General features: G+C 63.4%; 17 protein-coding genes across 17 annotated transcripts; 16 read left to right on the forward strand and 1 right to left on the reverse strand.

Moving 5' to 3' along the window:
* Nucleotides 1-143: 143 nt before the first annotated feature.
* Nucleotides 144-1,777, forward strand: Macrod1 (O-acetyl-ADP-ribose deacetylase MACROD1). Its single transcript, XM_062770858.1, has 7 exons — nucleotides 144-379; nucleotides 416-438; nucleotides 552-581; nucleotides 632-757; nucleotides 942-1,104; nucleotides 1,293-1,366; nucleotides 1,586-1,777. Exons 1-7 carry the CDS (start codon nucleotides 265-267, stop codon nucleotides 1,721-1,723), a joined length of 669 nt encoding a protein of 222 aa, XP_062626842.1. The 5' UTR covers nucleotides 144-264; the 3' UTR covers nucleotides 1,724-1,777.
* A 1,395-nt stretch (nucleotides 1,778-3,172) lies between these two features.
* Nucleotides 3,173-5,450, forward strand: LOC62_03G004339 (uncharacterized protein). Its single transcript, XM_062770859.1, has 3 exons — nucleotides 3,173-3,692; nucleotides 3,820-4,335; nucleotides 4,408-5,450. The coding sequence occupies exons 2-3, from the start codon at nucleotides 4,075-4,077 to the stop codon at nucleotides 5,197-5,199; spliced, it is 1,053 nt and encodes a 350-aa protein (XP_062626843.1). The 5' UTR covers nucleotides 3,173-3,692; nucleotides 3,820-4,074; the 3' UTR covers nucleotides 5,200-5,450.
* Nucleotides 5,451-6,197: 747 nt separating this feature from the next.
* Nucleotides 6,198-9,260, forward strand: LOC62_03G004340 (uncharacterized protein; the record flags this gene model as incomplete). Its single annotated transcript, XM_062770860.1, has 4 exons — nucleotides 6,198-6,609; nucleotides 7,033-7,067; nucleotides 7,145-7,314; nucleotides 7,423-9,260. The coding sequence occupies exons 1-4, from the start codon at nucleotides 6,214-6,216 to the stop codon at nucleotides 9,258-9,260; spliced, it is 2,439 nt and encodes an 812-aa protein (XP_062626844.1). The 5' UTR covers nucleotides 6,198-6,213.
* Nucleotides 9,261-9,454: 194 nt separating this feature from the next.
* On the forward strand, nucleotides 9,455-10,596 carry LOC62_03G004341 (uncharacterized protein; the record flags this gene model as incomplete). Its single annotated transcript, XM_062770861.1, has 2 exons — nucleotides 9,455-10,020; nucleotides 10,044-10,596. 2 exons carry the CDS (start codon nucleotides 9,455-9,457, stop codon nucleotides 10,594-10,596), a joined length of 1,119 nt encoding a protein of 372 aa, XP_062626845.1.
* A 197-nt stretch (nucleotides 10,597-10,793) lies between these two features.
* LOC62_03G004342 (uncharacterized protein) lies at nucleotides 10,794-11,744 on the forward strand (the record flags this gene model as incomplete). The annotated part of the gene is made up of 1 exon (XM_062770862.1): nucleotides 10,794-11,744. The coding sequence occupies one exon, from the start codon at nucleotides 10,794-10,796 to the stop codon at nucleotides 11,742-11,744; it is 951 nt and encodes a 316-aa protein (XP_062626846.1).
* A 139-nt stretch (nucleotides 11,745-11,883) lies between these two features.
* Nucleotides 11,884-12,786, forward strand: LOC62_03G004343 (uncharacterized protein; the record flags this gene model as incomplete). The annotated part of the gene is made up of 1 exon (XM_062770863.1): nucleotides 11,884-12,786. The coding sequence occupies one exon, from the start codon at nucleotides 11,884-11,886 to the stop codon at nucleotides 12,784-12,786; it is 903 nt and encodes a 300-aa protein (XP_062626847.1).
* Nucleotides 12,787-12,915: 129 nt separating this feature from the next.
* On the forward strand, nucleotides 12,916-13,737 carry LOC62_03G004344 (uncharacterized protein; the record flags this gene model as incomplete). Its single annotated transcript, XM_062770864.1, has 1 exon — nucleotides 12,916-13,737. One exon carries the CDS (start codon nucleotides 12,916-12,918, stop codon nucleotides 13,735-13,737), a length of 822 nt encoding a protein of 273 aa, XP_062626848.1.
* A 394-nt stretch (nucleotides 13,738-14,131) lies between these two features.
* On the forward strand, nucleotides 14,132-15,532 carry LOC62_03G004345 (uncharacterized protein; the record flags this gene model as incomplete). The annotated part of the gene is made up of 3 exons (XM_062770865.1): nucleotides 14,132-14,206; nucleotides 14,243-14,383; nucleotides 14,441-15,532. 3 exons carry the CDS (start codon nucleotides 14,132-14,134, stop codon nucleotides 15,530-15,532), a joined length of 1,308 nt encoding a protein of 435 aa, XP_062626849.1.
* Nucleotides 15,533-15,773: 241 nt separating this feature from the next.
* On the reverse strand, nucleotides 15,774-16,387 carry LOC62_03G004346 (uncharacterized protein; the record flags this gene model as incomplete). The annotated part of the gene is made up of 5 exons (XM_062770866.1): nucleotides 15,774-15,901; nucleotides 15,935-16,036; nucleotides 16,077-16,131; nucleotides 16,179-16,201; nucleotides 16,261-16,387. 5 exons carry the CDS (start codon nucleotides 16,385-16,387, stop codon nucleotides 15,774-15,776), a joined length of 435 nt encoding a protein of 144 aa, XP_062626850.1.
* An 887-nt stretch (nucleotides 16,388-17,274) lies between these two features.
* LOC62_03G004347 (uncharacterized protein) lies at nucleotides 17,275-18,097 on the forward strand (the record flags this gene model as incomplete). The annotated part of the gene is made up of 3 exons (XM_062770867.1): nucleotides 17,275-17,402; nucleotides 17,438-17,483; nucleotides 17,522-18,097. 3 exons carry the CDS (start codon nucleotides 17,275-17,277, stop codon nucleotides 18,095-18,097), a joined length of 750 nt encoding a protein of 249 aa, XP_062626851.1.
* Nucleotides 18,098-18,375: 278 nt separating this feature from the next.
* Nucleotides 18,376-19,033, forward strand: LOC62_03G004348 (uncharacterized protein; the record flags this gene model as incomplete). Its single annotated transcript, XM_062770868.1, has 2 exons — nucleotides 18,376-18,909; nucleotides 18,965-19,033. 2 exons carry the CDS (start codon nucleotides 18,376-18,378, stop codon nucleotides 19,031-19,033), a joined length of 603 nt encoding a protein of 200 aa, XP_062626852.1.
* A 386-nt stretch (nucleotides 19,034-19,419) lies between these two features.
* Nucleotides 19,420-20,227, forward strand: LOC62_03G004349 (uncharacterized protein; the record flags this gene model as incomplete). Its single annotated transcript, XM_062770869.1, has 2 exons — nucleotides 19,420-19,795; nucleotides 19,842-20,227. The coding sequence occupies 2 exons, from the start codon at nucleotides 19,420-19,422 to the stop codon at nucleotides 20,225-20,227; spliced, it is 762 nt and encodes a 253-aa protein (XP_062626853.1).
* Nucleotides 20,228-20,479: 252 nt separating this feature from the next.
* LOC62_03G004350 (uncharacterized protein) lies at nucleotides 20,480-21,715 on the forward strand (the record flags this gene model as incomplete). Its single annotated transcript, XM_062770870.1, has 1 exon — nucleotides 20,480-21,715. The coding sequence occupies one exon, from the start codon at nucleotides 20,480-20,482 to the stop codon at nucleotides 21,713-21,715; it is 1,236 nt and encodes a 411-aa protein (XP_062626854.1).
* Nucleotides 21,716-22,013: 298 nt separating this feature from the next.
* Nucleotides 22,014-22,508, forward strand: LOC62_03G004351 (uncharacterized protein; the record flags this gene model as incomplete). The annotated part of the gene is made up of 1 exon (XM_062770871.1): nucleotides 22,014-22,508. One exon carries the CDS (start codon nucleotides 22,014-22,016, stop codon nucleotides 22,506-22,508), a length of 495 nt encoding a protein of 164 aa, XP_062626855.1.
* Nucleotides 22,509-23,238: 730 nt separating this feature from the next.
* Nucleotides 23,239-24,108, forward strand: LOC62_03G004352 (uncharacterized protein; the record flags this gene model as incomplete). The annotated part of the gene is made up of 1 exon (XM_062770872.1): nucleotides 23,239-24,108. The coding sequence occupies one exon, from the start codon at nucleotides 23,239-23,241 to the stop codon at nucleotides 24,106-24,108; it is 870 nt and encodes a 289-aa protein (XP_062626856.1).
* Nucleotides 24,109-24,495: 387 nt separating this feature from the next.
* Nucleotides 24,496-25,512, forward strand: LOC62_03G004353 (uncharacterized protein; the record flags this gene model as incomplete). Its single annotated transcript, XM_062770873.1, has 1 exon — nucleotides 24,496-25,512. One exon carries the CDS (start codon nucleotides 24,496-24,498, stop codon nucleotides 25,510-25,512), a length of 1,017 nt encoding a protein of 338 aa, XP_062626857.1.
* Nucleotides 25,513-25,829: 317 nt separating this feature from the next.
* LOC62_03G004354 (uncharacterized protein) lies at nucleotides 25,830-27,233 on the forward strand (the record flags this gene model as incomplete). The annotated part of the gene is made up of 1 exon (XM_062770874.1): nucleotides 25,830-27,233. One exon carries the CDS (start codon nucleotides 25,830-25,832, stop codon nucleotides 27,231-27,233), a length of 1,404 nt encoding a protein of 467 aa, XP_062626858.1.
* Between the last annotated feature and the right edge of the window lie 102 nt (nucleotides 27,234-27,335).

Raw genomic sequence — 27,335 nt, forward strand, 5'->3', positions numbered from 1 at the left:
GATGGCGTCGCGGTGCCGAGAGGGGTAATCCGTCGCCAGTTGGAAAGGTGGAGGGTGACCAGTCAGTGACGTCGTAGCGCGTCGCTGCGACATTGCACTCTGTCAGTGTGTTGTGTCTTCCTCGAATCCATGTCCATCAACCTCACAACAACGACTCTGTTTACACTTCAAGCAGCACGCTCGACTCGCTATATACTATCACGCAGCAGCATCCTTCGTACTCCGACCCACCGCACCATACACAACAACCGCTTCGCCACCACGATGCCGTTCACCGACCCGGCGTCGCTGCCTACGATTGCCGATCTGCCCGCGTCCGACGCCAAGCCAAAGTACAAGCCTGACGCCTCGATCAACAAGCGCGTCAGCATCTGGCGGGGTGAGTGCTGTGTTGGGCGACGCCGACACTGACAAGAAGGCGACATCACCAAGCTCGAGGTGGGTATCGAGGAAGGAGGCCCGTGCCGCACGTGGACTCGGCGTGTTCTACACGCGCTGAGGCTTCTGTACTGCCTGGCGCCTAGCACAGCGCGTAGCTGACGGAAACTCAGGCCGACATGATTGTGAATGCCGCAAACAAGGTAGGTCCTACATTGACATGCCAGGGACGATGACTGACGCCCACGCGTAGAGCCTCCTTGGAGGCGGCGGAGTCGACGGGGCGATCCACCGCGCCGCGGGCCCAGGCCTTCTCCGCGAGTGCCGCACCCTCGGCGGCGCTAACACGGGCGAGGTCAAGGCCACGGACGGTTACAATGTGAGTTGCGGCCGCGGAGAGAGCCGTGGTAAAGCTGCATGGAGTGGTGGTGGGTGGTGGCACAAACCTGACGAGAGCGGCCTTACGAGGTCGAAGTCGCGGAGATGGAGTCGAACGCCGCTATGCTCCGCCCGAAGTCCGTCCGTGCTGGTCCGTGCTGACGGCTCCCTCTTTTCTTACTTAGCTTCCGTCCAAGCGGGTCGCGCATGCCGTCGGGCCCATTTACGACGAAGATGAGGCTGATCTGTGCGAGGAGGAGCTCACAAGCTGCTACAAGCGCTCGCTTGAGCTCTGTGCGACGCACGGAGGCGGAAGCATAGGCTTCTCGAGCATCTCGACTGGTATTTGTGAGTCGAGAGTCGTGAGCCAGTCGGCTCGGGCCGAGTAAGACCGTGTCCAGAGCGTGTTCGTCCGAGCGTGTGAGCACACTCGCACGAGCTTGCGCAGCGCACAGTGCCAGTGCGGGGGTAGAGGGGTCCCGCTGGAGAAGCAACAACCCAAAAAAAGTTGCCGATGAACTGACCGCGGCGGCTAGACGGATACCCGATTGTGGATGCCACGCGCGTTGCGCTCGAGACGACTCGCAAGTTTCTGCAGGAGGACACATCGGTGAGTTGAGTTGGGGTTGGTGGCGAGGGTGGCGACAGGCCCTGTCCTGTGCCTCCTCGGGTGGGATGAGCGCGGATGGGATGCCGCCGCGCCAGGTGGCGGCAGCCGTCACTGTCCCAGATTGAGGTCCCGCGGAATCGTGATTTCGCAGCTCACACGACTGGGGCTCTCACGACGACCGACGGACCGACTGGACGTAACTGATGCATCCGTCTCCAGGTGACTCGAGTTGTCTATGTCGTCTTTTCCGAGCGGGATCAAGAGGTGTATGAGACGCTGGCACCAGAGTACTTCCCCCCGGTTAGTGGGGATGCCACCGCCGCCACTGCCACAGCGACTCAGGGCGGTGGCGAGTAGCAACCAGTAGCAAGCAGCAAGCAAATACTAGCGCGGTAGTGATGTATGGAAGCAGTGTTTAGTGATCGCGCGGCACGGCGCTAGGAGTCATAGCGGCGAGGGGAAAGGCATGCCAAGCAACAGCGGCGGCGGCGATGTGACGTCGAAGGAAGCGGAAGAAGGGGGAAGTGGAGTGACTGCTAGCGTCACGGACAAGTCAAGGCAGGCTAGTGGAGACGCTGGCGCTGGCGTTGTTGACAAGATGCTACTGCGGTGAGGTGCGGGCAAAGGTCTGTCGTCACCTGCCCTGCGATGCCTGCTGCGTGGGTCGGGGGCCCATGGCCGCCATTCATTCCAGTGCGACCCAATGCACGTCACGAGCGAAACGGTGCAATCATCATCATCCCCTTGTTGCCCCTTGAGATGGAGCAGCGAGCTAATGGCGTGGGCAACGATGACACTGTCGTCAAGCTGGCGCCGTCTGCTGTAGCTTGTTTGTGTTATTCGGTAAGCAAACACCCAACTGGCCAATGGAGCGGTGAGTTGCATGCGCCACTTTTGGACGCCAACGCCAGCCAGCCAAGCAGCGTATTCCCAACCCATGGCGACGACGCAAACATGAGCACCACTGCCCCGTGGCTGGCTGGATCTGGCATCTGGCTGGGGCGACGCCTGGGTGACTATGCATCCGGTGCCCAGGACCATGGACATGGATGCGCCCCTTCCGTGGCTCTGGCTCCAAAAAAGAGGAGCGCTGACGCATCCACCAACGCACGTACATTCGCGACGATCTTATTCCCGCTGGTAACATGCATGGCATCATGGGCCATGGGCGTGGGGCGGATGGGCGGGAGTTTACTTGACACGGCTCCAAAGTATCGGGATCGCGGAGTTGGAGGGTTGTTGGGTTGCTGGGCGATCGTCGCTCAGCTGCCCCCTGCCTTGAGCGGCCAAGCCCAGCATGCCCATTAGCCGGGCTATAAACTGCTCCATCCCTGCCAGCGCGGCTCCGATGCGCGCCCAAAACAATTGCCCATGGGTGCCAAATAGGTCCCGCCAATATCTTGGCCACCATTGGACAACAAAGTAATCGCTCAAATTTTGATGCCGTTGGCAAGGCGGCAAGGGGGGAAGAGAGCAAGCAGCATGCAGTGCCTGGCGTGTTACGAGGGTCAAAGGGGGGAGGGGAGATCGAGCAGGCAGGCAACGACAGGGCCAAACGGAGCCGCTTGTCAAACCGTTGCGAGGGTCACTGAGAAACCAGGACAGACGCAAGCAAGGCAAGCACAGGCAGGCAGGCTGCACAGGACGCATCCTGCCAGAGAGGGAGGACGGACGAGAGAAGCCCGCCGCCGCCGCTGCACGCACACATACGCTAGCCGCCAGGGTGAGGGACAGTTGGCCAGCGAAACAAACTAGGATCAAATGGTTACGAGGCGGATGCCACCACCACCACCACTGCTGCTGCACCCCCCCCACCCAAATCCTTCACATCGTCTCTCCCATCCCATCAGTCAAGTCTTCATCAGCCCATCACCATCACCACTCGCAGCGCGTTCTCGGCGCCTCGTCGTCTCGCATCGTCGTGTCGTCTCTGTCGCGTCGCGGCCGTGCACACACTGCTGTTGCTGCTGTCTGCGTAACTGCGTAACCTTTTCACCACACTCCCATATTTTCTTCCGCCCTGGCACGCAGAGTCGAGGTCTCCTCACCCAGCCACCCAGCGACCCAGCCCACGACAACCCGCCCACCCAGCCAGTTAGCCAGACCAGACCCAGCGGGCCGCTCCAGTCGCCGTCTCGTCTCGTCTTCCTTTCTACGACTACATCTTCGTGTCGCTTGCAGCAGCTTGCAGCAGCGCTCTCGCTCCACGCCCGTGGCGTTGTGCGTCTTCGCCTTGCCTCGCCTCGCGCCCGCGCCAATCCATCCCACGACGCCCAACCCAGCAGTGCATCTCGGCGCCACCCGTCGCCCAGAAGCCTAGTCTAGAGTGAGTCTGGCTGCAGCAACCTGCTGCACCACACTGCCATCAATAAATCGTGGCAATGGCTCGAGAAGCCTCGCTTCCTTCTCTGCCGCGCCGCGTCGCTTTTGTTCATCACTGACACCATCTTCAGCACCCCCCATCCCATCACTTGACACCACTCTTAACCCCCCACGGTTGCGATGCTTTTGGAAGACTGAGACGACCTCCGTCGACTAGTCGGCACCACACCTCTACAGCCTCCGGGTTACTAGAGGCATTCCTACTCTGTGGCAGCATTCTAGCCCCATCGTCTTCAATCTACTCGCTCGTATCGCGTTCAAACCAACCCCAACCCCATTAAGACTACTACTCTTCCTCTCTACCACCACAGTCTCCCCGTCACACAATGACATCCACACACCCTCTCACCCACTCGCCCGTGCCGCAGCCGGCAAAGAAGCTGCGCCCCTGTCTCTCGCCCACAAGGTTCGGTCGATCCATCACTGTGTGTGAGACCCAGAGCATTCACGTGGCTATCTCGACCTCGCGCTCGCCATCGGTCGCCTCGACCTCATCAAGCATCTACACCGAGGCCTCTGAGGGCCTCGCGCGTCGCCCGTCCAAGAGCGTCCGCTGGAAGGGCGAGGACGGCACCTGTGACGTATCGGTGAGTTTGTTACTGTTACTGCAAAGGACGCCCAGGCTGGCCAGTGCACGCTTGCTGACGCAATTCGCTCAGTCCTACTCGGAAACCTGGTCTGCTACCGAGTACGACCGCACGCCGCTTGCGCCTCCTTCGGAGGAAGAACGTGCTTGTGTCCTTCCTGCCCGTGGCTCGCGCTGTCTCTCGACATTATGGAACGGTGGCGATGCCGACGACGCCGCCGAGGCCGACGAGGAATCCGACGACGTCTACCAGCCCCCGTCGCCCTTTGCGACCCCCGAGGACTCGGACTCGGATGCCGACTGCGAGGAAGGCGACGAGTGGTCCGAGTGCTTTGCTCGTCGCCAGATGATGTTTGCTCGCATGTGCCCGCTCGGTCGCCAACCTCAGTTTGAGGGTTACCGCTCCCTGTCTCAGACCCTCACCGACCTGCTGCGCTCGGTCGGCGCCGACTCTTCGTCTGAAGAAGAGGACGCTGACGAGGTCGAGGGCGAGGACGACGCGGCGACCACCCCGCGTGTTGCCCACACCCCCGTCGGCGACAGCACCGAGGAGGAGGACGAGGACGAGTCTGAGCCAGAAGACCACGGCTTCCCGATCACCGGCCTCACTGGCCTCACCGTCACATCAGCCTCCTCATTCCCCTTCACCGACCTGTTCCACCGTCTTCGCGAGAGTAGCGAAGACTCGGACGACCCGATTGGCACGCCGTCGCTCATCTCGTCTGCCGACAGCGACGGCGAGCACTCTCGCCTGGCGAGCCCCAGGGGCTCTGCCGTCGACTTCCTTCCCGGCGGCGCTGCCGTCTGGAAGGGCGTCTCGCCCGTGCGCGTCGAGCGCCAGCTCGCCCCCACGACCGACTTGTAGCATATCGCCCCCGCACTATAATCGGTAGCTGCTACGCCTCCCTCCCCTCGACTCGACGAGGTCTGGTACTTTGTCGTCCATCCTCATCGGTACACCACCTGTACCACCTTCACACACCCCCACACATTTTCGCATTCCATCCTCCACATTGCATATTGCATGGTCCCATGTTGTGTTCAATAGCCAACCCGATGACCCGTGAACGAGACCCGGCGAGAAAGACCACCCTGCATGCATGTTCCTACCCAGAGCGAGAGTGCGGCAGCGAGCGAGCAGAGCGAGCCAGCGGGGATGTTGGGGGAGATTGGGCGTGGGGCGAGGCGTGGGGCACTTAGCTGCACTTAGCTGACGCTGGACTGACATCCATGGGGCTCAGTTTGGCACCAAGCAGCAGCGCAGCAGCGAGCACCGAGCACGAGCGCACTGGCGTGGGCATGGAGGCACGCAATGGGAGCGGGTAAGCTTGTGCAGATAACAAAGAAGTGTGGGGCAGCGCCGGCATGTGTGAGTAGCCTAAGCGTAAGCGGGGCGGGTGGGAGGAGCCTGCAGGCATCGGATGGCGGATATGGTGCGGATCGTGCGTGCGGTGCGGATGGCTTTGTGCTCGGAATGGCGAGTTGCGCTGCGGGTGCCAAGTCAAGGTAAGGTCACAGGCGTGCAACGATGTACATAGGCGAGAGGTCTCGTGCGCCGGCCTTGTGTCCGATCCGCGAGTCGAGCCGCCTCGGTTGACAATGTTACAGAGGAGGAGGGCTCACGTGCTGCCTTGTAACGAGAGCACAAGACAGTTCACATGTTGCCTTGTTGTTGTGGGGAGGATACGTTGTGCCACCCACGGGAGGAGACGAGGGCGCGGGGCAACACCCAAGGCATGGCTGGCGGCGGGCATGGCCGAGAATGGTAGGCAAGGCGATTTGCCGCCGTCGCCGTCTCAAACCTGCACCCACCCTGCACCATGGGGTATGGTAAGCAACAACCCAACCACGCCTCCACTTCCTGCATCACACTATCAAGATGAGCACGTACGGCCGCGAGGCCGCCGTCGCGGTCCTCGCTGGGCCGAAAGACACCCGCGACGCGGCGCCAGCTGGCGCTGCGTCGCCCGACACTGGCGGTGCTGCTGCCTCCCCCGACAGCGCCGAGCCCGCCACCGCCGGCCCGACGACGCTCGCGTCCCTCCCCCCCGAGCTCCTCGACCACATCCTCTCCCACGTCCCCCCGCGCCAGCGCCAGCGCGCGGCCCTCGCCCTCTCCCAGGTCCTTCGCCACCATGCGCCGGACACGCGCCATATCTGGGCGCATATGCCCGTTGGCTCGGCACGCCAGGTCATGCCCCTCTGGCGCAGGCTGATGGTCGAGCAGAACAAGGCGCGCGGCGGGGGCGCGGGGGTCGTCAAGACTTTTGGAATGGTGAGTCCGCCGTGCGCCGAGGCGAGGCGCGCGCAGCGCGCCGAGGGGATTGGGTGTCGGCCGGGGTGTTCGATGTGAAGCGGGGTGCGGCTTGGCGTGCGTCGAAGTGTGCGATGGAAGACATCTCACCGCCCTCGGCCCACTCGGCCCAGCCAGTCGTCACGAGAGGCATGCGCCCCGCCCCCACTGCTCGCTCGCTCGCGACGTCACGTGCGCGCGTGCTCGCCCGCTCGACCCGCTATGTCGGGCCGAGGGGGCGAGAGCGAAGCCGAGAGAGCGCACGAGTGCGAGCTCGCAAGCACGTCGTGCCTTTGCGCGTCTTCTTGTCGGCTTCGACGCCTCGTGCTTGCCCGCGCCCAGTGCCCTCGCCTGGCGCGCACAGCCCTTCTCCGCCCGTGCACGCACAGCAGCTCACACCCGCAGGAATCGTGGCGCGGCGACGCCGACATTCTCAACAAGTAAGTCGCGGCGTGGCGTGTGCGCGCGCCTGTGCGCCTGTGCGCCCCGCAACCATTACCCATGCTCACACCCCCAGCGCGCTCCGCTGCATGCCGTACATCAACACCCTCCTCGTCAACGTCGGCACAAACTTTGCCCCCGAGCACCTCCAGGAGATGTTTGAGCGGCCCCGCCCGCAGATGGAGCGCATGGAGATGCGCTTCAGGCCGTATGTCGAGCAGGCTTCGTATTACCAGTTTTTGAAGGGTGAGTGGCGGCGGCGCGAGGCACCCAGCGCCGAGCTGGTCAGAGCGCATCGTGGCGTGCCAAGACCTGCCACAAGCACCGGCAAGCAGCAGCTAACCCCCACCCCAGGCTCCTACTTCGACGCTGCCGTCGAAACCCTCTACAAGAACTGGCCCGAGACGCCCTCCTTCACGCACATCTCCCTCGTACAGGACCTGCCCCCGCGCGTGACGGCGCCGCCGACGCGCGCCCACTCGCCCGCGCCGTCGCTCGCCAACAGCTTTGCCGACCTCAGGCTCGTCAGCCGGTTCCCGACGGCCGCACCAAGCGCCGCGACGAGTGTGGCGGGCAGTGTGGCACCGAGTGCTGTGGCCAGTGCTGCGGCCAGTGCCGCTGGTAGCGTCCCGACTAGCACCGCTGGCAGCGTCCCGCCCAGCACCGCAGCCAGCGTTGCCAGCGGTGCCGCAACCCCCGACGCCGGCTCCGACACCGAGTCGGGCAACTCTGGCTCGGAGGAGTCGACCACCCCGCCCACGTCCTTGTCCGAGGCCGACGACTCGCTCGAGTCCAAGGGCTTCACCCGCAAGGGCCCGTTCCCCTACCTCTCGGAATGCCTCCAGCACCTCAAGCCCAAGACGTTTGCCCAGCCCATCGTGTTCTTCGACATCAAGTGCATGGCGCGTTTCGGCGCTGCGCCGGTCGCGAAGCACCTCACGCACCTGCGTCTGCGTGTGCCAAGCCGCGACCTGGCCCTCGTGCTCGTCTCCCCGCCGCCCAACACGCGCCTCTTCCCGTCGCTGCGCTACCTCGACCTGTCGACCAGCAATGTCCGCCTCGACGCCGTGTTCGCCACCCTTCTGCGCCAGTACGAGCGCCTTGAGCACATCGTTCTCGACCGCGTCAACCTCTTTGCCTTCTCGGCGAGAGAGCGCGGCAACGACATGTGCAAGGAGCTCGGACAGCTGTGTGTCGGCGCTGGACTCGCCCGCGGCAAGGAGCGCGAGCGCCTGATTGCCGCGTGGGACACGGCGCAGCGCACGCGCGTGGCGCAGCAGGAGATTGCGCTCCGTCAGGCCGCGGCGCGCCGCGCGTCAGAGGACGAGTCTGACGCCGACGAGGACGACGAGGTGCGCGAGGAGCGCCGTGCCCTCCGCGAGGCCGAAGCCGCGCGCGAGGAGATGCAGCGCCAGATTGCCTTGTCCCGCTCGCGGCGTAACCGCCCGGCGCCGGCTTCACACTCGACCTTTTCCCTGCGCGACCGCCCGTCGCGCCGCGGTGCCGCCACCTCCACCGGGCCGGCCGTGTCCGCTGCCGACCTCCCGCCGCAGGACAAGGCCTACTTTGTCCTCCCGCCCCTGCCGACGATGAAGACGATCTGTATCGGCGGTGAGGCCCCGCTCATCTCGACGTTCAAGGTGTCGCACTGGGAGGATGAGTTCCACAGTGGCTGGCGCGATGGCCTGGCCAAGTTGCACGGGTGGGCGGTGCACATTGCCGACAAGTACGAGCGGGCCGTCAAGAAGGCCAACGAGTTCAAGGAGGCCGAGGTCAAGGCACCGTCGGCCCAGAAGGGCAAGAGCAAGGGTAAGGCGGCGGCGCCAGTCAACAAGGTGCGCCCGCCGACCGATATCCGCCTGTTCCGCTTTGCGCGCCCCGACGAGCCGCTGCCCGACTGGGACCCGCGTGACCCGACGGTCGGGCTCATCGAGGTGGACGTCTCGGACGCGGCGCCGCGCGCCTACCTCGACGGGTACAAGCAGGCGATTGCCGATGCCGAGCTGTACACGCACTCGCAGGCTGTGCGGCCGCCGTGCGTGCTCTGCACTGTGCCCGGGTGTGATGGCCCCTCGCGCCGCGGCGAGGAGGGCGAGCGCGTCGACGGTCGCGGTGGCATGCTGGGCAAGCACAAGGACGGGTGCGGGCATGCCATTGGCGAGGAGATGTGGGGGTGGGAGGGAGTTGTGTGAAGGGGGAGGATTTGGGACTCTGGTATGCTGCTGTTGCTGTTTGCTGCGCTGCGTTTGCTCATACTTTGGGATTTATGTGTTTGTATGATGCAAATTGTAGCATAGGGCGGGGCAGGGCAGAGGGAAGGAAGGCAGTCGCGTCGGTGACTTCAACAAGTCATCTCTAACTTACACCTGCGCCATCACACACAGCAATGGATGACACCGACCCCAGCCTCGCAGCCACCCTCGCCAGGCTCGAGCAAGCCCAAGCGGCCCACACGGCCCTCCTCCAGTCCATAAGCGCGCAGCAGGGAGCACTGGCGACGGCTCTCGACACGCCAAGCGCCGACGAGCACGAGCAAGGCAGGATGGCGCGCGCGCTCGTCGCGGCGCTGGGGGGGATCGTGACCGCGCAGGCGGGGCACGGCGGCGTCCTGCTGCAGCTGATGGGCGACGTGCGGGCGCTCATGCGCGCGGAGGGGGTCCCCACGGCGCTGACGCCGATCGCGAGCGCCGCGCCGTCGACAGAACGCCCGCAGACCGTGGCGACGACGACGCCGCGCTACACGCCTTCTGCGCCGGTGGCGAGTCCGCCCCCGCCCGCGACCACCAGTGTCCCGGTCGTCACGCCGACGCCCGCGCAGCGCAAGGCCACCGCGCAGCGCATGCTCGCCGCCATCGCTGATATCGAGGCCGGCGAGCCAGCGCGCCGGACGGTGACGATCACGCCGCGGCACGCGTCGACGCCGGGGCTGGTGACGAGCCCGCGCAAGCCGCCGTCGCCGTCGCGGCCAGCCCCAGCCCCAAGCCCGCCGTCGTACCCAGCCTCAAGCCCGTCCCCGCACCCGCCCCCGCTCCCAACCCCGCGCCGAAGGCTGCCCCCGAACAGTCTCTCACGATGGACCAGCTCAAGGCCGCGCAGGTCGCGCTGGACCGGCTGCGTCTCGCGCCAAGGCCGAACACTATCGTCCGCAGCGGGGGCACGCCGCTCACAGCCAAGCACGGCACGCCGGCGCCCAAGACCAAGCCTGCGGCCACCACCCCGCCGAAGAGCAAGCCCGACGTCTCTGCCCTGGCACCCAAGACCAAGCAGGCCGCTGCGGCACCCAAACCCGCCATGCCCACGCCCAAGACCAAGCCCAAGGGGGCCGCGACTGCACCGAAGGCCAAGTCCAAGCCCCCTCCCACCCCCGCCCCGCCCGCCGCTCCCGGCTACTGCGCGGCGTGGAACACGAAGCAGAACATGTGCAAGGCCTTCTCGTGCCCCCTCCTGCACGAGTGTCACGTCTGTGGGCCTGCGGGGCGGCCGGCTACGCATCGGTTCTTTGTGGGATGTCCGTACCGTAAGAAGTGAGGTGTGGGAGTGTTTGTTTTGTATGACATGCACGGTTGTATCCTGGGTAGGTGGCGGCGGTTGTGGTTTCGAAGGAAGACAGTCGCGTCGGATTGATCGCTTTTCTCCACTCTGCCGTCGTCTATCCTCCACTCACACCCAACTCACGCCCCACACACACACACCTCACAGCAGCACTCATCACGAACTGAGACGCAATGGACATCGACCACGACCCACTCACCGCCGCCCTCCTGCACCTCGCACACACGCAAGAATCCCACACCGCCCTCCTCCAGTCCATCGTCAACCAGCAGGCGGCACACACGCGCACCCTCGAGTCAGTCTCGCGGGCCCTCACGGCCCTGACGCGGCGCGTGGACGCCACGGCCTCGGGGGACGTGCTGCGCTCCCTCTGCGGCTGCGTGGGCGAGCTGGTCGCCATGCAGGCTGGGCATGGGGTCGCGCTGCTCGACCTCATGGGCGATGTGCGCGGCGTGATGCGAGCTGTTGGCGCCGAGGTGCCGTTACTCGCGCCGTTTGTTCCAGATCTGTCGGAGGACAAGATCAAGAACAGGGGGAAGGGCGCGGTGACACCGACGCCGGTGCCGCCGCCGCCGCCGCCCGCCAAGATCGACCAGCCGCGGGCTGCGCCCCTCACGAACGGCAAGCTGGTGACTCTGCCCATGCCGACTGAGGCAACAGCGCCGACACCCCCACCCCCGCGCAAGCCTGCTCCGCCGCCCCATCCCAAGCCTGCCCCCATCCGCCCACCACCAGCACCGTCCAAGCCCAGGCCCTTCACCTTCTCGTCCAAGGGCCTGACCTACATCCCTCCGCCAACGCCAGACGGTGGCTGGGGGAGGTCGACCTGGGTACCCAACTCCAGCCCGGCGCCGCCCAAGCTCAAGCCCAACCCTGCCCCCGAACCCGTTCCCAAGCCCGCCCCCAAACCTGCTCCACGACCCACTCCCAAGCCCACACCCACGACCACCCCCAGTCGCCCCTCTGGCCCCCGGCCGCCATACTGTGCCCGCTGGAACCAGGGCAAAGGCGTCTGCACGGAGCGCGTCTGCCCGCTCCTACATGAGTGCTTTGCGTGCGCCGCGACGGGGCGGCCCTCGAATCACCGGTGCTGGTGGGGCCGGTGTATCAAGAAGTGGAAGTGAGGCATGTCATGTTCGGTGGGCTGGTTGGGTTGAGCCAATGTTGCAAGTGGAGGAAGGAAGGGCCGAGTCGCGTCTGATTACACTCATCCAGTGCCCAATCTTCCTCCAACCACCACATCGCCACACCCAGCCTAAAGCCATGGACATCGACCACGACCCACTCACAACCACGCTCCTCCGCCTCGTGCGCGTCCAAGAATCCCACAGCGCCCTCCTGCAGTCCATCGTCTCCCAGCAAGCGGCGCAGGCACGCGCGCTCGAGGGCCTCGCCCGGCGCCTAGACGACAACGGCATGGTCCACACCGTATCTGGTGCGCTACGCGAGCTCGTCAACGCCCAGCAGAGCCAGGGACACGCGATTCTCAACCTCATGGGCGACGTGCGCGCCGTCATGCGCGCCGTTGGGGCACAGGTGCCCGATCGGTGGGGCAGGCCGACGATGCTCCCTGCGGTGGCGGAGGGAACGCCCATGCCCAAGGCGACGGTACGGCCTGCGCCCTTGGGTACCCACATTCCCCCGCAGGTGACACGCGCACCTGCTACCCCCGAGTCCAAGGGCGCTGTCCCCCTCCCCCTCGCCGGTGGCATCGTCAAGCCGACCCGCACGGTGGAGACCACGTCGACACCACCTGCCCCGCTCACTCCGCTCCCGGTCACTTCGCAGCCCAAGCCTCGGGCAGCACCGACACCCAAGCCTCAGGTAGCACCGACACCCAAGCCCCCTGCTGTGGCACCAACATCATCGCCAAAGACCACGACCTTTCCACCCTCCGCTAAGCCTAAACCCCTCGCCAGCACAAGCAATTCAGCGTCCACCTCCACCACGGCCCTCAAGCCCATCCCCAAGCCCAAGCTCACTCCGAAGCCCGACCGCGCGCGTCTCCGCGCCGAGCCCCCCTACTGTGCCTCGTGGAACGAGGGCAACGGCGCCTGTGACCCGCACACCTGCCCGCTCCTGCACGAGTGCTTCGCCTGCGCTGCGGTGGGTCGGCCCTCGAAGCATCGGTACCACTCAGGCCGGTGCCTCAAGGGGTTGAAGTGAGGCGTTGGCTGTGGGTAACGGTGGGAAGCGGTGTAGGATGAATTGTAGCGCAGATGTACATGAAGTGGAAAGCAGAAGGAAGACAGTCACGTCGATCTTTCCCTTCCATTTTTCTCTTCTCCACTCACCATGTCGAGCACCCGCACACAGCACACCACGCCGCTGCAGCAAGTTGAAGTCGACACCGACCCGCTCACGGCAGCCATGCCACGCCTGGCAGCAACGCGAGAGGCCCACACCGCCCTGCTGCATTCCCTCGTCCGCCAGCAGGAAGAGCAGGGCCGCACCCTCGCCGCCCTCCTCCGCCGCGCCGACGATAACCCCGGCGCCGCCATGGTCCGCGCCGTGTCTGGGGCGATGCGCGACCTCGTCAAGACACAAGCGAGGCAGGGGTACGCTCTGCTCGATGTCATGGGCGACGTCCGCGCCGTGATGCGCGCGGTTGGCGCGCGGGAGCTACCAAGCTTGGAGGGTGGCGTGGCTGCGTCGCTGCCTGTCGGCCCGATGCAACCCCGTATCGATAGGAGGCGGATGGCTCGGAGTGACAAGGTCAAGGCGGCAACGACGAATGCAGCGGCCAAGTCTACGCCGACGCCCGCAACCAAGATCCACGCCACGGCCTCCTCGTTACCGCCCAAGCCGGCCAGTCTGCCGCCACGGCCCGCCCGGAATCAGTCCCGCAAGCCCGGTGCCAATGCAGCCACAACCCCCATCACGTCGAGCACAACGCCCGCCTTAACCTCGGCTGCAGCCGCCACCTCCACGTCCGCCCACACGCCCCCTGCCAACGCGGCCTACTGCACCTCGTGGAACCTCGGCCAGAAGAACCACCTCTGCAAGGCGCTCAACTGCGCCCTGCTGCACGAGTGCTTTGTCTGCCACCCCATTGGCGCCGGTCACGGCAAGAAGCACCGGTACAACCCGCAGCGTTGTGGGGACAATAAAGCGTAGGGTGCGAGTGATGCGTGGGGAGAGTGAGTGATGCGTGTGTGGGTGAGAGTGATGCGCGTGTAGGCGCGAGTAATGCATGTTGTATTGTCGTGAGTGATGTGTGTTTCATGTGTGTTTGTGGCGGTGTGTGTGTGGCGGCGTCATTGTCCAGCCGGCAAAACGAGGCACGACAATGACCGACGTCCGGTGCGAGATGGTGCGGACGGCGCCGTGTATTGTGTTTGCTTCGGGCTTGATGGCGGAGGCAGCATTGTGTACGGCCTCGCCCCGCTTCGCCCCACGATCACAGCCAAACAGCCAGCAGCGATGACACACACAGCCGGTGCATACATATATGACAGACAGCTGCGCCGCATCCTTCCATCCACAACTCTCAACCACACATCCCACCACCATGAAGCGCGGACGCAACTTTGAGATCAAGCTTGCCATTGGCACCCACAACGACAGCAACAGCGAGGGCGAGGAGGTGAGTCGCGTCGTGACGCGAGCTAGCTGACAACAGAACGCGCCCGACGCGCCCAAGGCCAAGCGCGTGCGCAAGTACGACGTGCGCGTCGTTGTCCCCGCTGGCGGGGAGGGCGGGGACGAGTACCCAGCGCAGCGCAACAACGACCTCCTCGACGGTATGGACCGCGAGCTCGGCGTGATTCGCGGCGTGCAGTAGACCCACGGCAACCGCCTCGCCCACATTGAAAGCCAGAACCGCCGTCGCACTGCCATGCTGCACCGCCACCTCGACCTCATCGAGCGCCGGGTGGAGGACATGCTCGAACATGTCAGGGCAGAGCGCAGGCGCGAGTACGACAGTCGCCGCAACGTCGAGGGCGAGGAGGACTCTGACCGTGGCTATGATACGGACGATAGCAGGGACGGCAGGCGCAACGACTACCGCAACGACTACCGCAACGACTACCGCAACGACTACCGCAATGACTATTCCAACGACTACCGCAACGATGGCCCACCCCACCGCGACCCCGGCACCGAGTCCCGCCGCCATGTCGGCGACGGCCGCCGCATCCTTGTTACGAACAATGGACTGTTCCGCCGCGACGCCTCCGAGCAGCAGCTCGCCGACGAACTCCGCTACGGCCCGGCGCCTGTGAGGCTTCCGCACGAGTCGGACCGGGCGTACTTCGAATTCGCGTACCAGATGGGCCGCAACTACGAGGCGGAAGACAGGCGCGAGCGCAGCAGCGAGGACGGCCAGTCCTCTTCGTGCGATATCGACTGCGGCTGTCTCTACCACCTGAGGCACATCGACAGCGACACCGACAGCGACACCGAGTCGTGGCACCCCAGAGCGTACGACCCCGACGAGGCGTACCGCGCCCGCGACGACGATGACGACCAGACCGAGTTCCCGTCCGAGGAGGGCGACTACCGCGCGGCGCTGGAGATCCTCGACCTGGCGGTACTGGCGCAGGATGCGCTCGAGTTTCGCGCGATGGAAGAGCGCGAGGAACGCGAGCAGACGCAGGAGCAGGAGATGCGCGGGCAGGACGAGGCGTACGAGTTCGAAGATGAGCACGTGGACTACCTGGGCCCTCCGGTGAGCGTGAGCAGCGCCGCCGGTGACAACCTCGTCAACCGCTACCCCACCGCCGACGACATGCCTGTCGCGACGTGCGCCGCGTGGAACCTCGGCCGCTGTGCCGACGCGCCCGAGTGCCCCAACGGCAGGCTTCACGCGTGCGCCGTGTGCCACATGTTCATGCTGCCCGCAGACCACCGCCACATCCGCGACGGGTGCCCGAGCTACCTTGTGTACGAGGAGTATGACGAGGAGTAGGGGTTGAGAAGCAGGAAGGGGTGTGCATTCGGTTCAGCTTGAGTGAGCTGCTGACAAGTTGGGGACATGTACGTACACACACGTCTGTGCAGGTATGCAATGCGTCGCACGTCATGCTGCCTCGACTGGCTCAACTGTTGTTCATCACTCATATCATCTCAACTCACGTTCAAGCTACACAGCAGCATACATATCATTCGTCAACTGATCCAACGATTCAAAGCACGACCGAACCCAGTCACTAATCCTTGCCCGCGATGACCTCTGCAGCGCGCTTCGCCACACTGGCCTCGAGGAGCACAGGCGCCACGCCGTCCGGCACGTCCTGCTTGGCGGGGTCGGCGCCCTTTCCGCGCTCCTGGCGCCAGCCTTTCGTCAGCCTGACCACCCCGACAAACCCACCACAGCGGCCGCAGCCCCAGATGTTGCGCGAGCCCATAGGCATGATCGGGATGACGTAAAGGAGGGAGAAGACGCGCATCTCGTGTGCCCCGACGACGGACGCTGGCGTCAGTCAGCTTGGTCTGGTGGAGGAAAGGCGCACGTTCGCCACACTGAGGGCAGATGCGGCCGTACTGCGTGCCCGTCTCCTGTACGATCTGGGCCGTCAGCACCTGGGATCGGTGCGCTGGCTTGCTTGACGCACCCGCTTCGGCGCAGCATAGTCCCCTGGGTTGGGTACGTCAGCGAATGCCGCCAGCGACAGCGACAGCACCGCGCGCGCTCACAGAAACTGTTGTTGCGCTCCCAGCGTGGCAGGGCCGGCGCCGTCTCGCCCGTTTTGGCGTTCACGACGGCGCTGTCCTTTGCATTGGGGTTGTTGCCGCCGATACCGAAGAGGGAGAAGCTGGACATTGTGGGGGTGGGCTGGCTTGGGGGATGGGAGGGAGCTGCACGCCAGTCACCATGTGCTGCCAACCCCCATGCTTTATACATGCCCCGTTGCGACTGCCTGCCCACAACTACATAGCTGCACCAGACACTTCGCACACGGAGATCCATTGCCTTCTCGTGACCTCTGCCGCCACATCACGGCGGGCATGCATGGCCGTAATTGCCACGTGAGCGCACTACAGAGTTCAAGAGTTCAAGCCGGCAGTGGGTGGGCAGGTGGCACGGCGATTTCGACGGGCACTCTGAAACGCTGCGTCATGCATGCCTCACAACAAATGGTGGGCGGGGTGGTAGGTTTCCGCAGTCGTGTGCTTGGCACCAGGAACCGAGGTGGTCACAAGGCCAGCATCGGCTTGTTTAGCTGCACACCACCACGGCGACAATGTTGTCGTTGCCAACTTTGCCATCAATCGAGCTGTCCAGAGGCCGAGTCTGACCTGGCTGCTGCTTCCGACGCGTCTCAACTTTTGCCCGACCCGACGCCGCCACTGCCACCGCCACCATGTCTGTCGGCGCAGCACGCGCGCACACGGCACTGTTCGTCGTGGCGCTCATCGTGGCTGTGATCGTCGTCTTCTCGTCTGCCGCGTTCGTCGGCATCCTCTTCGGAGGTGGTGCGTATGCTGTGGCGTTGTGGCGCTGTGCTCGGCTGACCATCCAGATGCCTACTGGAAGTACAAGACAGACCCCGCGCCGCCCATTGTCGCGCTGGTATGGAGCTTCCTCACGACCCTCTACTTTATCGTCTAGTGAGCCGAGAGTCGCGTGCGCATCCACCACGACGCTGACGCGGCGCCAGCTTCATCGTGCGCTTCGCAAACTCGCACAACTTCTTCGTGTGCATCATCATGGACGTCGTGTTCCTCTCGGTCCTGACCATCATCGGGATCGGCGTCATGTCGACCATGGCGCTGATTGGCGTCCGCGGCCGCTGGGTCGACGCCGTCTCGAACGGCTTCACGGGCGGCATCCCGAGGTGAGTGTGCGCGAACAGGCAGGAACTAACGCCAGCGTCGGCATCGTGGTCATCACCCTTGGATGGACTCTGGTCGGCATGGTACGTGTGCCACTCTGAGCGCGCCTGACGCATCACAGCTCCTCATCATCATCGCCTTCGAGGTCATCTACACGCTGCGGCAGTACGGCCGTTCGACCAACTTCTGGCAGCTGAGCTTCCTCGACCTGACGGACGACACACGACCTCTCGACGGCCCGCGCGTACGCCGCGCCCGTATCGACATTGAGGGAGAGGAGGCTTTGCCCATGCGCGCTGCGAACGCGAGCGCTATGTCGCCGTTCTCGCTCCCGCATCCAGACGTCACCCCGTTCTCGATGTCGCATGGCGGCACCGCACCGTCGTCACCGTACAAGGCTGACGCGCTGCCCCCCTACGAGCCCCCAGCGGACTCGGGGATGGCATCGGTGCTCGTCCACTCGTCGCCGTCGACCAGCTCACCATCAGCCGTAGTCCCGACGCTGGGACATGCACAGTCGCGCCAGTCATCGTCGGGATACCCATTCTCGGGATACGCCGGGCAGCAGCAGGACATGCCCGACTGGAAGCGCGCCGCACTCGACGCGCCAATGCCAGATTGGAAGCGCGACGCGCTGCAAGGCCCGAGTGGGGATGGGCTGCCGCCCGGAGCTGCGCCGTCGCGTCCATCGCAGTGAGGGGCTGCTGAGTACCGCTCACGCGACCTGGTGCGTCTGGCGCGTTTGCACAACTAGACTATGGCTGTGTATATAATGACAGTGGCCAACAACCCCCCTAATCATGGAGCGGCGGTCCACCTCACCAAAAGGAAGGCGAGGAAGGTGGTCTGGCACTCAGCGCCGCTGGCAGCCCGCAGCCTGCGTATAAATGATGCGCCGATCTTCCTCGTCTACGTCAACCGCACACTCTTCCTCCCACCTTCCCCTTCCTCCATCGACTTTGCTGCTTCGTCACCATGCCCCAAGGTCGCCCTAGCAACAGCCCCACCGTGCCCTCCCACAGCAACCTCACGAGCGCCAGAAACACGATCGCCATCGACGACGCTACCACAACCGCCGATACGGGCATCCATAACCAAGCCCTCGGCAGCCCAAACCAGTATTGCGAGCGTGATAACATCGCCCGTGAGCTGGCGGGAATCGCCTGGGAGCGCGCGAGGATCGCTCTCGAGCGCATAACCATCGCCTGCGACCGCATGGACGTCGCCCATCAGCGCATGAACCTCGCCCACCGGCTCATGAATATTGCCCGCCTGCGCCAGAGCATAACCCTCGAACTCGAGGCCCATGGGTACATGAGCTCGGCCCGAGAGCTCATGGGTACCGCCTACGAGCACATGGACATCGGTCGCGAACTCCTCGCCCAAGCAGTCGAGTGGCTCAATCAGCTTGTCGCCCGTGGACACAGCGACGCTGTTCGCGCGGCTTTCAGCGAGCTCGACGCCGAGCAGCAAGCTATTCCTGGCACCACCAGCGCCACGAACAATGAAGTAAGCAGGGTACCGTACTCTCAATGAGCTATCCTCCTAACCAAACCACCCGCAGGGCAGCTCCTCTGCTGGCTCCTTCGATGACCCCGCTCGCGAGGAGCAAGCCCATTCACCGGACCGCTAGCCGGCACGACGACTCACCATTCCTCGTAAACGTCCTTCAAGTCCGTTTCTGCTCCGAGAGACGATGTCTAGTATGAGGCAGCAGGGTGAAGCATGGCGAAAGAGCTAGTGGGGTGCTGCTCGATGACATGAGGCTCATGTACACATTCCAGAATGCTGTGGGGCAGATGCGAGGTGCGGCGCGAAGGGTGGCGGCTGACTGCATTGACGTTCACGTTCACACTCCTTGTCCGATTGTGTGTGATGCTCATTCACCAGGATGCGACCCTCGCCCTCGTCGTCTTGCACGACTCTTGCTCAGCGTGTATAAGTCGGCGGTCCTGCTCTCCCACATTCATACTCATTCACTCAACCACACTCCCTCCCTATCGACCCACACTTCTCATCATGCCAGACGAGGACCACCAGCGTCAGCGGCCCTCCACCGAGGGAAACCACCACACGGCGCATGTCGGTGGCGTTCCATCTGCCACCGGCGCTGCCAATACCGTGGCGCGTGCTCCCGCAACTGTCGACGCAACCGTGCACACCGTTACGACCCTTTACCAAGTCATTGCTGGTATTCAGCGCCGGTTGGACGCCAACGATGCGACTATCAAGACCATCACACGCCTCCAAGCTCAGAACCAGGCTGAGCTGGATGCACTCCAGCGTCGCTTGAAAGCGCACGAGCAGGCGCTCGATGCCGTCGCCCGCGGCCTGGCAGCGAACGCTACGGCCATGGCTGGCCAGGCTGTCGGCAGCGCACATGCCGAGGGTAACAGTAAGCTTGATGATTTAGCTCGAACAAGACAACGCTGACAGTGTAGCCAACCTCGAAGCGATTTCCCACCAGATACGCGGGAACGGAGAGACCCTGGACCAGATATACAGGGACATCGAGCGGGTTGGGAGGAATCTGCAGACGCAGAGCACGCTGCTGAGCGCGAGTGTCGCCGAGCGCGCCACTGCCGCGGAGGTGCTTGGCCAACTCGTCACCAGGGGTCAGGCTCGCCACACCTCGCGCGAGGTTGCCGGCCCCGCGGCGCTCGAGGACAGCTCGCCTCGTCTCCCTGGCTGCTGCCCCGACTGGGCTGCCGGCAACTGTGCGGGCCAGACGTGCCCTCGCAACCTGCTCCATGCCTGTGCTCTGTGCTCGACGGCAGACAAGCATGTCCACCACCAGTCGGCCGCCTGCCCCAAGCACAGCGCGTGAGGTAGCTACATAGGTTGCGTCGAGGACCTTGGCATGGCATATGCACTCTGTTGGTGCGTCGCGCGACGTGTGGCGCAGTTGGTGCCACCGTGCCACCAACGCGCTGACATCATTGACGCCTGTGCGCCCCAAGGGCGTTTGAGCCAGTCACTCAACAATCCGTGTCTTGCTCGTCTTGCTCATCATCCTTTGACTTCCTCCATCAACACTTTCTCACCTCTTTCCCTTTATCACCCCTCCCGCAACTGCATCATGACCAAGCGCCGCCGTACCCCGTCGGTGGACACGCTCGACGTCACGTCCGACACCGACACTGAGGCCACCTCCGCCGGCACTCACGCTGGCGCCCCCACCGCGGTGACCCACAACCACAACAACTTCAACAACTTTTCCGTCAACATTGACACCGATGCCATTCATCGCGCTATCGAGCAACAGAATGCGCTTCTCTCGTCCATCCAGGCCACCCAAGTCGAGCATACCGACATGCAGAACCAGCATGCCGAAGTGACCAAGTCTGTCCAGGTGGTCCAGGAGCAGCACGGCGAAGCCCATGCCGAGCACCGCGACGCTCTCGCCGGAATCAAGCGCACCCTCGACAACCATGACAAGGCATTTGACGACCACGGCAAGGCACTTGCCATTCTGGTCGACTCTCAGAAGAAGCACGACGAGGTCCTTCAGTCCATTCTCCAGGGGCAGAAGGACCAAACAGACCTCCTTCAGTCCATTCTCGCCACTCAAAGGACCCTCGCTGAGAAGCTTGACGCCTCTGCCGCCATCGTCACGGCCACCGTAGCCTCATCCGAGAACGCCTTCCTTGAGTTCAACAACAAGCTTGATTCCGTCATCGCCAAGACCAATGATCTCGACACCAGCGTGGCCGCTGTGCGCGCCGACGTCAACAACAATCTCGAAACGAAGATCGCTGCGCTCGACAACAAGCTTGATGACAAGTTTGCGACCGTTGACACCAAGCTCTTCACCGTCGAGGCCGTAAATGCAAACCTCGGTGCCCGTATCGATGCGGTCAATAGCAAGATAACCAAAGTCGATGGCAACGTGGCTGCGCTCAGCCGCACGCTCCCTGCGGTCGAAACTCAGCTCGGTACCATCAAGACGCAGCTCAAGGCGGTCGATGCGAACCAAACCTCCCACACGACCTCCCTCGATCGCATCAAGACCAAAGTGACATCCCTCGGTACGAAGACGGACACCATCGCGGGTGATACCATTCACCTCATCGCGGAAGTCAAGAAGCTCGCCTCTCACACTGGCGACAGCCGCAGCCTTCAAAACTCCGGTGCCTCTACAGTCCACAGCCATTCTAGAGCTAGCACCACCAATAGCAACTACTGTGAGGAATGGAACCGCGACAGTTCGAAGTGCAGCTCTGCCACTTGTCGCCATGGAAAGCTGCATCTCTGCCCTCACTGTATCTCAAAGGGCAGGACGGGAATTCATAGGAGCTTGTATTGCCCTTACTGATTCCTGTTAGGCTGTTAGGGGGTCTTCCCCGATATATAGCTGTGAATGCACGTATGGTATATCGAAGTGATGTCCTTCGTACCGCATAATGGCCAGCTGAGCAGAATCTACACGTTGACTAATGACAACGACGCGTCGCGGTTGCGACGCGTGTGGGGGGGTCGCCACCCGTATGTGTCTTCCTCGTCTTCCTTTGCGCCCTCCTTTGACTCAATGTTCAACTCTTGACACTTCACCTTTCTCCCACTTCACCTCCTCTCAACTTGACCTTCTCTCACTTCACACACTCAGTCCAACAATGCCCCCCAAGCGTCGTCGTGAGAAGACCCCCGATGGGCGCGCAGTCCAGCCTCGCGTTGCCACCAACAATGCTGCGACCGGCGCTGGAACCGCTGGGTCCGTCTCCATTACCGACGCCGCTGGTGGTGCCCGCGTGGCCCAGTCGTCCAACCTCAACTTCGCCGTGACGCTCAACAACGATTCGAACCAGATCATCCTGGACAAGCTTGCCGAGCTCGCCAACGCCATTGCCGCACTCCAGCGCTCCCAGAAGACAGACGCCGAGTCCCACCGCACGGAAGTCGGATCCCTTCGCGAGCAAGTCGAGTCCATTGGCAAGCAGGTGGAGGAACAAGGACAGGCGATCAAGTCCATTCGTCGTGCCCAGACTAAGCAGGGACCGGTCCTCAAGCACCTCCTTTGTACCTCCGTGTCACAACGCCACATTGGCATGGTGCCATCTATTCAGTCCACCCCGATACATTCTACTATAACTAGCCCGTACCGAGCCTAGTTATCTCTCTATCTAATGTATCGTCTTGTACTATCTCTCTAGTCGACTTGCCTAGTGTCGTTAAGTCTCCCACGAGGCTGATCTTGGACTCAGTGCCACTCGCCGTCATCGCCTACACGACAAGTACTATGCCGCCTCATGTACCCGCCTCAACTTTCTCTCCTCGGCGCCGCAACTACTGTCCAATGTGGTACTCTACTGGACAGTATGGGGACAAAGCTGGTTGCCAGTACGGACATCGCCACGTCTGTCGCACATGCGAGGTCAGCGGCTCGCCAGCGGACCATCACCAAGACGAGTGCCCCAATCCTAAGTATCAACCCACTCCATTCTAGTCAAGACGCACCTCAAGGAGGTACCAGTCGCACGTTGATTGTAAAACGGTACAGTGCCAAAGCAGGTCAAGGGGCTCACACAAGCAGTTCTCAGGTTGTTGTTCGGTGCGCGGGTCATCAAGACTGGGCGAGCAGGTGTTGGCAGGGAGACGGAGACGGCGGGCCGAGGACACGGCGCAAGGCTGCTTCACGGTGTGTTGTGCTGTGTACATGTTGATGTAACGCGTTGCGTGACCGGGGGCGAGTTGCAGCTGCAACCCGCTGACTGCTGACTGCGCCGACTTGGATTTCTCGCACCGGCCCACAACTCGCCGCAAACTATTTCTTGCACTGATCGTCCCAATTCTTTCTCATTCACACATTCCACCAACAACAAACAACTACAACGAACAACAATGGCTACTACCAACGCCACCAAGGACAACGTCGACGCCCAGCTCGCCTCCATCGACGGCGACCTCCAGCGCCTTCACGGCAACTACCGCTCGTCGTGGACGCGCACCCTCGGCCACATGGGCGCGGTTCACGTCGCCCAGCAGCGCCAGGAGCAGGACTTTGGCGCCATGGCCCTCCTCGAGACCCACTCGGCGTGGCATGCCCGCTCGATGCGCGACAGCCAGGAGGCGCACCACGCCACCGTCAAGCTCTTTGTCGACGCCGTTGACCTCGCCAACGGCGCGGGCGGCGGCGGCGCGTCAGTCAACCTTCCCGATGTCCAGGTCGACGAGGTCATTGACGACCCTGCTCCCGCCCCCGGCGCGGCTCCCGCCCTCACCCTCACCGAAGCCCCGGTCGCCGCCGCCGTCGGTGAGGTCGTCGCCCTCGCGCCCGTCATCCACGACACCGACGCCTCGGTCTCCTCTGTCACCGGCCACGTCGACGACACCACTCGCGCCGAGCTGATCCGCAGCCTCAAGACCCCTCTCAACTTCCGCTGGCCGACCATTACCATTGAGGGCGGTGCGGTCGAGCACAACACAAAGGGCGACAAGGACAACCACGATGTCGACGACGACGACCTCGACCGCGCGAGCACCGTCGCTCAGGCCCCTCAACCCCGCGGCAAGACCTCCATTGCCGTCCAGAAGCTTGCCGAGATCACCCCCGTCATCAACATGACCACCTCGAACGTCTGCTGGGCGTACAGCAACGGCCGCTGCAACGACATTGTTTGCCCCCGCGGCCTCTACCACGCCTGCATCACGTGCTACAAGCGCAAGAAGGCGTACAACCACCCCTGGTGCATGGGTGCCGGTCAGCACTGATCGCGCTCTGCTGTCGCCTTGTGCGGTCACGCTTTTTCGTAGCTAGTGGCGGACACTAGTAGTTTTGATTTTTGATTTGATTATGAATCCCCCAGTCCATTAACTTTCTTGGGTGCTGCACGCTCCGTCGGTGCTAATCCCCGCGGCGTTTAACCGCCGAATCAAGCCAAGCCCATACTAACTCCTCAGCCCCACCACTAACTGCACGCATGCATACCTTTGTGCCGTGGCGCGTGGCGTACGAAGCACGCGCGGGTGGAGGTGGCGGCGTGGCGTCGCACCTTTGGCCTCGTGTTCGCGTGTTCGCACCACCGTCCCCAACGGCGCTCCTTATCAGCTGCAACTTATCCGCATTCACGCTCACCACCTTTCACCCATTCACCTACTATGAGCGAGCTGTCCACCACCTCCGTTTCGATGGTCACAGCGCCCAGTGACGCCAGCACGGTGCCCGACCTAGCAGCGCTGGCACGCGACCTCGCGCGCTCGCGGCGCAGGCAGCGTGCGCACGTCGCGGACATTCTCGCGTCCCGGCACAACCAGGAGGTGACGCTCGAGGCCATCCTCCGCCTCGAGAAGGTCAAGGAGGAGAGCTTTAACGCCCTTCGGCAGGCGCAGGCAGAGCACCACGTCCAGCTGCGTGCCTTTATCGACAGTATCGAGGCGACCTACGGCCGCACGCCGGGGAGCGGAGGGCCAGTCCCGCCCCCAACTACACCTGCACCTCTGGACGCGACAGCACCGCCAGCTCCCCCTGGGTTCCCCACTCCGCCCCCTCGCCGCGCCACCGAGAGCCTTCTCGGCCTCGGCGTGGACGACGAAAACGCCGGGCTCGAGATCGCCCAGAGCGAATCAGACTCCTCGACCGAGACGGGGGGTGTCGAGCCGGGCGAGCTGATGGCCGACCACACGGTACCCCCTAGCGACAGCACACCGTTTAGCAATGTCGCACAAGTCGGTCGCCACCGCCCCTACTTTGTCCTCAATCCGTCACCCGAATCCACCCCGAGGCCGCCGGCACCCTCGCTCCCCCGCTCACCACTCGAGCTGTCCCCTGCGCCTACCATCACGGTTGCTCGCCCGACCCGAGTGGTTCTGGACGATACCGACGGTCTTACCGATAACACCTACGCGACAGCGACCGAGCCGGGATACCACGTCGACACCCGCACGACGAGGCACCACCGCCATGCCCCCGGGGCCAACACTTCGGCCCAGCCCCAGCCCCAAGTCCCCTACTGCTGCGACTGGAACTGGTACGACGTGTGCTACCGTGGCACCTTCTGCCCCCGTGGTGCATGGCACGCATGCTGGAACTGCCACCCCGCCGGCGAGCCGGCCCAGCACCAGGCGAGGGATTGCCGTAAGGTCTTGGCCCCGGGGTCGTTCCGCTGGGTCGAGTGAGCGTCCAGTTGTGTGGATAGAGTATGGAGATGATGCAAAGTGGTCAGCAGGTGTCGCTGGTCATGACAGAGTCGGCCTCGACGGTCGTAATCGGAGAGCTGATGCCATCTGATACCCGGCCTTGCATGCAAACTTACCACCCACCCGCTGCCACTCGATGTCGATGAGTGTGGCGGTGCGCGGGGTCAAATTGTTGCAAGGGCGCAATCCATCAGACCCACTCAACTCACTCGCATTTCCATCTTCCTTCCACACACACCATCATGACACCCGACGACACAAGTTCAGACGACTCAACTGCGGTCTCGCCTGCCCCCATGGCCAGCTCGACCACCTCTACCACCCCAACGCACATCGCAGCCCTCTTTGCGCGCCTTGTGGCGTCAGACAAGCGCCAGGACGACATGCTCAAGTCTATTCTCGCCCTCAAGCATCAGCAAGAGGCCGATCTGGGGTACATTCTTAAGCACGAGAAGCTTCGCACAGCCGACCTTATCGCCCTCCGTCATCGCCTGGATGAGAACGCCGCGTCGGTCGAGTCCAAGCTCCGCGCGGTGCTCACTGCAGGCGACGCGAAGGAAAGTGCCGGCGGCGGTGTGTCGCCTCAGACCGAGCATGCTTCAAACGGGGCCACCGCGGACCGTCCCAACCCCTCGTCTACCGCCCAGCAGCAAGACCATTCGCCGCCCGCCGGCGCCACCCCATCCGCAACCGGTACCCGCGACTCCTCTTCGCTCTCTAGGTGTACCCCTCCGACCAAAGTGTTCACTCCCCACGTACACACGCAAGTTCAAGCCCTCCGCAAGACCGACCTCCATGCTGCCCCCCGTCCTTCAAAGGCTGGCGCCAGCATCCCAAGGCCCCGTAGAGGTTCTGGCACCAACTACTGCAGTCCGTGGAACTTTGAACCTGCAGGGTGCGAGGCGTCCACATGCCCAGACGGCAAACTACATGTCTGTTTTGTCTGTCACAAATGGAACAAGCCGTCGGACCACCGCTTCTGCGGTTGCAACTATCTGCCCTGGCAGACTCCCACGAAGGTCGCTCCCACCACTGTCCTCGCGCCCAACGCGGTGGCCGTCAAAGGTGGGCCCGGCGCTACCGAGGACAGTCCGAAGGGGAACGACTTCGGCGCTCCTGCTCACCTCGACTCCGATATCGCCAAGACCACTGAGAGTGCCCCTGCTCCGGTCCGCACCACAACTGCCACAGACGAGGGGGCTCAAGCCAAAACTTCCACCGTCACCGACTCTGCGCTGCGTGTCCGGTTCCGCAAAGTCGCGCCACTTCCAAAGATGGGCACAGACGACGATCCTCCCGTCTACTACTACTGCTACGCTTGGAACACGATCGATGGAACCTGCAAGGCGCCGACATGCCCTGATGGATCCCTGCACAACTGCTACTTTTGCCACCCCAAGAACCAACCGTCGAACCACACTGCGATCAACTGCCCGGCCATGCACTTCAAGTCGAGCGACACCCCAAAGGTGGGCACGTCCTGTTGCAGTGCCACAGCGGACGCAGGCAAGCCCGTCGTTCCCGTTTTTCGCGGTACTCCTGTACTCTGTGAGGCGTGGAACAGCTCTCGTAGCGCCTGTGAAGGGGAGACTTGTGCGCGCGGGCACCTTCACCAGTGCACCATCTGTTTTGCGAGCGGCAGGAACAACTGTCACCGCTCAATCGACCACCACATCTACACGGGCACTATTCTAAAGTGACCCGGAGGGAAAAATATCCCACCGTCTCCGCCTGCAAGCCTCTGATTCATGTGTCGGTAAGTCCTCATTGTCTGCAACTCTTCAGGTGTAGAGCCGTGACGA

The sequence above is a fragment of the Vanrija pseudolonga genome, chromosome 3 (genome assembly GCF_020906515.1).
Source record: "Vanrija pseudolonga chromosome 3, complete sequence".
Lineage (NCBI taxonomy): Eukaryota > Fungi > Basidiomycota > Tremellomycetes > Trichosporonales > Trichosporonaceae > Vanrija > Vanrija pseudolonga.

Coding starts and splice junctions, on each gene's coding strand:
- Macrod1 (XM_062770858.1), top strand. CDS start 265: ATGCCGTTCACCGACCCGGCGTCGCTGCCTACGATTGCCGATCTGCCC. Junction 439..551: donor GCGACATCACCAAGCTCGAG/GTGGGTATCGAG, acceptor ACGGAAACTCAG/GCCGACATGATTGTGAATGC. Junction 582..631: donor TTGTGAATGCCGCAAACAAG/GTAGGTCCTACA, acceptor GCCCACGCGTAG/AGCCTCCTTGGAGGCGGCGG.
- LOC62_03G004339 (XM_062770859.1), top strand. CDS start 4,075: ATGACATCCACACACCCTCTCACCCACTCGCCCGTGCCGCAGCCGGCA. Junction 4,336..4,407: donor ACGGCACCTGTGACGTATCG/GTGAGTTTGTTA, acceptor CAATTCGCTCAG/TCCTACTCGGAAACCTGGTC.